Raw genomic sequence first — 9,325 nt, forward strand, 5'->3', positions numbered from 1 at the left:
AGATGCGTGCCCAGTAGCTTAAGCCAGTGAAACATTTTCTGCCCGAGTGATGGTCCGTGGTTCCACAGGACGTTACCCCCTGCCATCCTCGGGGCTTCTGGCCTACCTGGGTCCCATGCCAATATGCTGCAATGGTTGTGGCAGCCTCCTTACAGCGCTTCTGATGCTTCAGCTCCCGCAGGATTTTTCGTGCCTAAGACACAGAATCACCCAAACAAGAGAATGTTAAAAAAAAAAGACTTGAAAAAAATATACCCAAAGTGATGACAGTCCAAATCTCATGTGCCAACAAAAAAGCCACAGCTTAAAGAAAGGAAAAAGTGATGCTGCCTAGCACGAAACTGACTATGTGAAGGTTGGTGAAGACTCATCAAGCATGACAGTGTCACCCCCACTGCAAGCGGGGACAAAAGTCTCCTGCACCCTGACAGGCGATGGAAAAATCTGACCCAGCAACACAAGCTGGTACACATCAGAGGGAGGGAACAGTTTTCAGTATGTCATTAGAGCATCTCCAGTGATCCCCCAAGGTCTGTCGGGTCTCTATTAATCTTACTGTCTGGAGTACAACTCCAGCTGGTGTTTTATTGCAAAGAGATTTTTTAAAATCTGCTAAAATAGGATGATTTCTTTTTTTTCTTTTCTTCTTTTTTTTTTTTTTTTAAAGAGAGATTTTTTTTCTATAGGGAGTGTGCACTTGCCAGAGAGACAGAGAAATAGAAAGTGGGAAATCGCACCCCAGGTGGGTAGCCATACTGCAATCCCTTGTCCCCCATTCTCCTCTCAGGATCTTGGGCACACGTGCCTGGCATGAGTTTTAAGCCACTGGGTCTGGGACTCGAACTGTGGTCGGCTGGTTCCCAGAATGATTTCAATGATCCTAAACCTGTGGCTTTTCAGCAGTTGCTGAAAACTGATTTTATTAAAGGGACCAGGAGGACACCTAGTTCGAAGGTAGACTAGGGTCCTGCCTCTGAAATCTGTCTGTAGACTGGGATGCAGCATCTAATCGATAAGGTTAGGGAAGAACCTAAGGGGACAGTTTCACTCACTCCCTTGCTCAGATTCATATTTTGGTATCTGCTACAAGATAACTACCCTTGGGTAGTCCAGGACCTAAACAAAGGTCAATCGATGCTGCTGGACCCCTGGTCAAGATGCCACCCTCCAAAGGGGTTCTAGGCCTAAGCATGAAACCTTGAAGTATCCTCTTTAGGATGCATAAAATCTTCTAATAGGAAAGAGGTCAGAACAGGCCTTAAAGTATCTATGACCTAGGGCAGGGGTCAGTGCACTGTTTCCACAGAGGGCCAATGGTAAATATTTACATCCAGCTTTGCAAGTCAATTGGTCTCCACTGCAACTATCTGACTCTGCCAGGGTAGGCACTAGAGCAGCTAATTTGTGAAATAAATTAACACAGTTGTATTATCTTATGGACACTGAAATCTAGATTTCATATAACTTTCCCATTTCAGGAAATCTTTTGCTTTTTTGTTTTATTTTAACAATGTTTTAAAAATATGGGGAAAAAAATCTTAGCTAAAAACAAGCAGCAAAATAGATTTGGCCTGTGGACCACAGTTCACTGACCCCTAAACCAAGCCTTGGCAGGAATGTCACCCACTGTGGCCATCCACCACAGAACTCAGGTTCTCTCAGTCATTATGGGGCAGCCTGCAAGAAGGATCGCTGGTCTATGGCACATTATGGAAGTCATTGGGGGTGGGGGAGTGCTGAGACCTAGTTTGACCCACAGGTACTGAGACAATAGCCAAAACACAGCCTTCTAGCTTATAGCTCCTCTCAAAAACATGGGGTAAGGAGATACTGAAATCATGTATGATACTATTTCAAGGATTTCCTCCTTAGAGAACAAAGCTCCTAAAAGAAAGCTGGCTAGAAGGAAGCAGCCAAGACAAGGTTACCAGAACCCCTACTTAGTCCATAATATTTATCCTTCCCTCTGACTGTTTACATGGAAGCAGGAGGCAGCACAGCCTCCCCTGCAGAGTGAGGCTAAAGACATCATCCTTTGTGAAAAACCCAACACCTCCAAACAAATAAAGCACACCTCTTTCAAACTCACCTTCCAACCCCGGATATACGACTGAATTACCAAGGCAGAACTCTTTATCTGCTGATACCGCTTTTGTTGCTGTAGGATGAAAGTGGAAGGTATTAGCAGCTAGATTTGCACATATGTACAGCATATAATGCAAGGATTGCATATAATGCAATGACTCTTGGTCATCCATCTCTCTCTGGAAACCACTATGTAAAGAAACCAAAATATTCAAACAGTCCAAAATTATAATGGAATCTGAAGTACACTTCAAAGTCCCTAAATATCATCATTTCAAAATGGCCTCGGACACACCATTACCATCATCTGTTCTCTGTATTCTGTTGTTTAACACAGTCTGGCCTGCCTCCTCCCCCTCCCCGACACACACACACACACACACACACACACACACACACACACAGCAGAGACTCAGCGGCCACATCCGGAATGAATACACGCCGAGTTCTGCACCTGCTTTTGAGTGTTGTTTCTTTCTGGAGTCACTTCTCATCACGTTACTTACTGGGCCCCCTCTGAGAGAAACCTCCCTTGTTTCTCTTCGGTTTGCTCTGTTTTTACTCTGCCCCAAGCTGGGAAATCTGCTAAAAATATAAGTAAATGGACGGTCGATCTACTAAAAACCTACATACTGAGCCTTTATTCTGTCTGCATAAAGCATTTTAATAGGACCATGAGAACACACACATTGACTGATTCCACCCCTGCTATCAAAGAGCACGACAAGCAGGCTCAGATGCAGTGGGGATACAGAACATCCAGGCAGGGCAGGTGCTGAGGTTTGTGCCTCCCCCTCCCCGATTCATGTGTGAAAATTTGGTAAGCCATTTAAACAGCACTGAGAGAGTGGAGACGTAACTGGATTACGTGCTGAACGGTGGGCCCTCTAGGAAATGAGTGTGACTGGATGAAGTGATCAAGGTAAGGACCCCATAATCGACCTCTGGCAGCTTTATAAGAGAGAGACACAGACAGACACACTGTGCCTTGTTCTCCTGCCATGAGATGTCCTGGGCCACTTTGGGACTGTGCAGAGATCGTCACCAGATGTAGCCCCTTGACTGTGGACCTCCAAAATCATAAACTAAATAAATCTCCATTCTTAACAGAGGTGTGGCATTCAGTTAGTAAGCAACAGAGAGCAGATTAAAACAGAAGATTAAAGAAGATCTAGTGAGAGGTCTGCCTGGTGGTACGTCAGTAACACAATGCTCTGTGATACTGCACCCACATGGAAGGTCCGGGATTGTGTACTGAGGTGCGCCTGTACACTCTGAGTGCGTATGTGCATGTCTGTGATGCCGGGCAGCTGAGGCTAGGGGTGGACTTTGCTACTGGTGTAAGTCTCCTACTGGGGGGTCCCTTTCTCTCTCTCTCTCTCTCATAGAAAAAAGAATTTTAAGAAAAAAAAAAAAAAAAGAGCCAGTGAAGCGCTAAGTTTAGAGTCAAGAAGTTCAATGTGCAGAAGCCTTTCTTACTTGCAGGGCTGATAGTTCAGAGTGCAGATGCTGATGGAACACCCTCTCTAGAAAAGTGAGCACTAACAGTACTCAGACTGGAATCCTCAGTGGCTGAGGGGCATTTCTGATGAAAACTCACAGCATCGCCAAGGGCTAAAGTTGTGCTGAGCAACTTTCACTTTGGAAACGCTAGACTGCTCAGCTTCCCCTCTCTGACAGAAAAGAGATGCCTTCCAGGATTCTAGGCTGTGTTCTGGAATATGAGAGGTAATGGTTTTGTGATCAACACTTGGGCAACAGGACAAGAAAGGATGCTAGGAAAAAAAGCTAAGATAACCCTGGGACTTTGGACAACTCACCGGCCTTGTCTGGCCCTCAGTTTCCCCTTTGGACAACTCACCGGCCTTGTCTGGCCCTCAGTTTCCTCAGCTGTCAAATGAGGAGCAGGGAAATCTCTAAGATTTCTCATAGAGTGATATTCTATAGTACGTGATATGTAAGCCAAATTTATAATGTCTGACTATTACTTCGGACATCCATTGGGTACCGTTATATTTCCTTCTGTAAATTTTCAAATGGCTTGAAAATAACTTTATCTTACTTTAAAATTCATCTCAAGAAGCCATGAAGTACCACAGAGTACAGAATAATTTAAAACAATCCATAACTAAAAACAGTCAATCTTTGAGTTATTTGGTCCAGGGAACCTATCTATTAACCACCGGCTTGAGAAACACATAGTTAACTGGCTGAAATAGTTGGTTGAAAATTTGAAATATATATATAACACTAGAGTAAAGTTAATTGCTTACTTTAAAAACTGGGCTATACTATTTCCATTCTATAAATTAATATTGCTCACAATTCCTGCCATTGTGTATTAATAATATAGGGTGATTTTTAAAAATCTGGTGATGTAAAAACTCTATATTGAACAGGAGAGTGCAAATAATATTTGCTGTTCCTGATTTTTTTTACACTGTTTGCTCTTTTCTTATCTTTCTGACAAAATGGTCCTTTCCAGGTCTTATTTGACCAGCCTATAAAACTTATATCCTGTCTCCCCAGTATTCTTTATCTCAGCTCTCTACTTCCTTCCTAGCACTTACGACAACCTGTAATTGTTCTGATTATTTATTTGTTTGAAAGCATATTGTCCCTTGCTAGAAATAAACCTCATGAAGACAGGAATTAGGTGTTTTCTTCACTTGCAATTCCCAGAGCCTGGCATAGTAGGTGTTTCAAAAATATCTATAGAATTCAAGAAGGATTAATTCAGTACACTTTTTCTTTTTTTCTTTTTAAGGTTTTTGCCCTAGGGTGCGTGCACTCCCCAGAGACAGACAGTGAGAGGAAAAGAGAAATCATCCTCCTGGTGGAGGGGGAGATGGCCACACAGAAACCTCTCCTCCTGGGACTTTGGGGATGCATGCACATGTGCCAAGCATGATGGTCAAGCCACCAGGTCTGGGACTCAAACTGTGGTGGACTATGTGGGAGTCCAGAACTGTAATCACTACACCACCTGCTGGATTGTTTTTAGTGACCTCAAAAACAAAAATGATAAAACGGGCTCTTTGCAGACGGGCTATTTTTTGGCCTTCCCATTCTCAAGCAAACAAAAAACAGAGCAATATGAATCTGCAGAAGCGTTGAGTAGCACTGCTATGTGCATGAAGAAACCACTGTCACCAGGCTGGGTAACAATGATTCTCGAATGCAAATGAGTCAACGGATCATTTACGTGCTTGATAGGCTCCTACTTGAACACTGGTACTCTTTTAACTAGAGTAAGCAATTGTAAAGAGACTCTTTTAAAGATCAGGTCAATTTTCTTTAGCTTAATCATTCAAGTACCTCATTAATTTAAAAAAACTTGGGAATAATAACTAATATGTATTATTTAACAATAGGTCAGCATGAATTATGTCTTGGTAATACTGCGTTATGGTAAAACTTCTCTATGGCTGAAAAGAAGAATATACCAATTTTTCAACTCACCCTGTAGTTAAAACAATAGGATAAAAAAGTATTCAGAAGCGGTGTTTTTTAAATTATTTATTCTTTTGAGAGTTTTTTTTGTTATAGTGCGTGTGTGCTTGCCAAAGAGATAGAGAGACAGAAAGCGAGAAATCACCCCCAGGGGGGAAGGCCACGCCGCAATCCCTTCTCCTCCATTCTCCTCTCGGGATCTTGGGCACACATGCACATGTGCCTGGCGTGAGTTTAAGCCACCAGGTCCGGGACTTGAACCACAGTTCACTACATGGGAGTCCAGTGAGGTGGCCATTACGCTATCTGCTGGCCCCGGAAGCGTTGTTCTTATCATTAAAATTTATTTTGTGTGAACACAACCCAAGTCTAAGCTAGCCTAGAGGCAAACCTTCGGGCTTCTCTCAATCCTGTGGTATGCCTCCAGGAAAACAGCCACAGTCAAAGGAAGGGAAAAAATAAAACAAAAACACCCACAAGAAATTCCGTATTAATTAAATTTATATATTTTATTATTGAATCTCTTCCCATAGTTACCAGGGCCCGAGGACTACATAAAGAAAACGGAATCTTTTAACCCAAACTAGAATTCTATTAAAATGTGGTACTGTGGTTTAAATGTGTCCCTTCAAAACTCATGTGGCGAAATTTGGTTTTGGTGGTATTCAAAGGATAAACACTTAATCCAACTGTGGGTTTAAGAGGTGGAGTCATTGGGAGGTGAGTAGGATTGGATAAAGTCATGGGGGGCGGGGCCCCAAGGTTGAATACTGGTGGGTTTATAAAGAGCCGGGATGAGACCAGAGCTGAGACACAGACACAAGCACATGCTCTTGCCCTCTTGGCATGTAATGCCCTAAGTAAGCCACCTCAAGACTTTGGAGAAAGGCTACACCAACAAAAAGACCCTTGTCTGATGTAGTCCCTTGACCTTGGGCCTCCAAAACGGTGAGCTAAATAAACCTCGTTCTTTATAAATAACTTAGTCTGTAGTTTTCAGCTGCTGAAACAGAAAAGCAGACTAAAACACATAGCTCTAGCGGTCCAGAACTAAAACCATTTCCAATGCTGCTGTAATTAACGGAGAACAGCCAACTGTTTTTGAAAACAGACCCAATCACAGTCAAAAGGGTTAAATGTATTGTCTGCATTCTCTCTTCCAATTCAATGAGCAAATTAAAGATGGTTTCCCATTACATATATCTAAACCAGTGGAAGACCGTGTGGTGTGCTAAACTTGAATGTTGAAATTGTTTTGGATTCAAATCCCAGTTCTTACAGCTATGTGGCTCTGAGCAAGCTACTTACCACTTCGGTCGCTTAGTTTTCTCATCTTTGAAAGACGTGTAAGAATATCTGTATCATTAGGTTGCTGGGAGAATGACTAGTAAATACTACACTGTAACGAGTACACAGTCAATGCTGGAGATGGTTACTGCAGGTTACAAATGACCGAGACTCTCACCGCATATCTCCTGTACCAGGCAGCAATCACGATCTGGCTTTTTTTCATTAGCAGGAAGTGTGTGCGGCATTTCCAGCCACGATAAATCTTCTGAATGAGAGTGGCCAAGTCCTCCAGCCGCTGCTTTCTTAGGTCTTCTAACTTGAATAACTAGTAAGAAATGAAAGATGGACTTAGCAAAAATCCTCTGAACCTCATGAAAGGAAGCCTCAAGAAAAAAATGTAATTTTGTTGGAGTCAACAACATTGAGGGAAAAACCTGAAAATAACCTTAATTATACATGATATGGTTAATAGCCCATGAGTAAAATATTTCGATGAGTTCATGAAAGACTCACAACTTTTATTCCAGGGTCAAAATGTAGGACAAATTACAGAGTGTCTGAGCTGAGCTCAAGATTTTCTTCACACTATCTTGGGGATGCAAATTATTGATGTAAAACAGATGCTAGTAAGTCTTCTCTCTCTCTTAAATTTAAACACTTTCTAAATTCTCTAAATTTTCAAATTACCAATCAACTGATACACTAATTATACTTCATACTAACTTATTCACTTATAAGGCTTCCTTAAGAGTTCTACAAGAAAATATTCTAAAAGTATTCTTTTTACCTTTGAAAAGACTTCATTTGAGTGCTTTCATGTACCCCTAAATAACAGAACTGTACTTCCTAAGATTATTGTATAATTCAGATATTATAAATACGGACGGAATTTACCTCGTTACTATGAATTAGTGTGGTTCTATTGTGGTAGTGAGAGAGATCTCTGTTTCTTTTTTTTTAATTGCCAGAGGGCATGCACACTCACCAGAGAGAGAAACAGAGAGAGAAAAAGGGCACTCCTTCCCCAAAGTGTGTGGCCCCCACTGCAATCCATTTTCCTCTATCCCTCCATCCTGCCAGGATTTGGGGCATACATGTACATGTACTCAACATGTTTTTCAAGCAGGTAGGGCCAGGACTCAAACCAGGATTGGCTATGTGGAATCTGACGTTCAATGCACGGGATTAACCACTGTGCTATAAAGTCAGCCCTTCTTTATGATTTTTCAACTGTCTTAACTAAATCTATTAGATCAAAGACTTTGACATGAGAAATACATACTCTTCTACTATCCTTATTTGCCCCATTTTGAACATTTGTAGCTAAACACAAGAGTGTGGCATTTGTGGTAGCATCTCAGGTGATGTACAAAGTTAAACATCCTTTAAGAACTTGATTATAGGGACCAGCAGTTGGCGTAATGATTAAGTTGCTGGACTCCCATGTAGTCAACTGTGGTTTTTGTTTTGTTTTGTTTTGAGAGGTTTCTGCTATAGGGTGAGTGCACTTGCCAGACAGACAGAGAGAGACATAGAGACAGAAAGCGAGAAATCACCCCCCCAGGGGGGTTGGTCACGACGCGCAATCCCTTCTCCTCCATTCTCCTCTCGGGATCTTGGGCACGCACGCACACGCACCCGGCGTGAGTTCTAAATCACCAGGTCCGGGACGCGAACTGTGGTCGACTACGTGGGAATCCAGCAATATAGCCATTATGCTAACTGCTGGTTCCCTAGTCAACTGTGGTTTGAGTCCTGGACCTGGTGGCTTAAAACTCATGCCGGGCACGTGTGCATGCATGCCCAAAATCCCAAGAGGAGAATGGAGGAGAAGGGAGTGCAGCATAGTCATTCCCCTTGGTGATGGTGGTGAGGGGTGATTTCTCACTTTCTGTCTGTCTCACTCAGTCTCTCCAGCAAGTACATACACCCTATAGCAAAAATCTTGCTTAAAAAAAAGAACTTGGGACTGGCAAGTGGCGTGGTGGTTAAAGGTGCTGGATTCCCACATGGCTGACTGCAGTTTGGTTCCTAGAACTGGTGGCTTGCTTTCTTGCTTTCTCTTTCTCTCTCTCTGGTTAAATTAAAAAATAATAATAACAACAATAAGTAGAATTAAATAAATAAATAATTCTTTAAAAATAAAAGAACTTGACTAAAAGATTCTAACTTAAGTTCTGAGAGTAAAGGTTTTAGTTACATACCGTTCTTGGGTTTCGGATGAATATCTTTGATCTACCAAAAGAATATTCTTCCACAGGAATTTCTAATTCATTAAACAGCACCTCCACACCAGCCCTAGAAAGAAAGAAAGAAAGAAAGAAAGAAGGAAGGAAGGAAAGAAGGAAAGAAAGAGGGAAGGGAAGGGAAGGGAAGGGAGAAAGGGAGAAAGGGAGAAAGGGAGAAAGGGAGAAAGAAAGGAAGAAAGAAAGAAAGAAAGAAAGGAAGAAGGAAAGAAAGAAAGAAAGAAAGAAAGAAAGAAAGAAAGGAAGGAAGA

The 9,325-nt window shown here is 42.1% G+C and overlaps 1 protein-coding gene across 3 annotated transcripts in view; it reads right to left on the bottom strand.

Annotated features, from left to right (window-relative positions):
• Positions 1-9,325, bottom strand: part of MYO1B (myosin IB) — a 189,939-nt gene that overhangs the window by 23,266 nt on the left and 157,348 nt on the right. For all 3 annotated transcript variants that reach the window (XM_006147812.2, XM_006147811.2, XM_006147810.2), the window contains exons 19-22: positions 9,033-9,126; positions 7,004-7,153; positions 2,090-2,158; positions 107-193 (exon numbers count right to left, since the gene is read on the bottom strand). In XM_006147812.2, the coding sequence (XP_006147874.1) occupies positions 107-193; positions 2,090-2,158; positions 7,004-7,153; positions 9,033-9,126 (400 nt within the window). The remainder of the gene's footprint in view (positions 1-106; positions 194-2,089; positions 2,159-7,003; positions 7,154-9,032; positions 9,127-9,325) is intronic.

Source organism: Tupaia chinensis, unplaced genomic scaffold, assembly GCF_000334495.1.
Source record: "Tupaia chinensis unplaced genomic scaffold, TupChi_1.0 Scaffold000225_1, whole genome shotgun sequence".
Classification (NCBI taxonomy): Eukaryota; Metazoa; Chordata; class Mammalia; order Scandentia; family Tupaiidae; genus Tupaia; species Tupaia belangeri.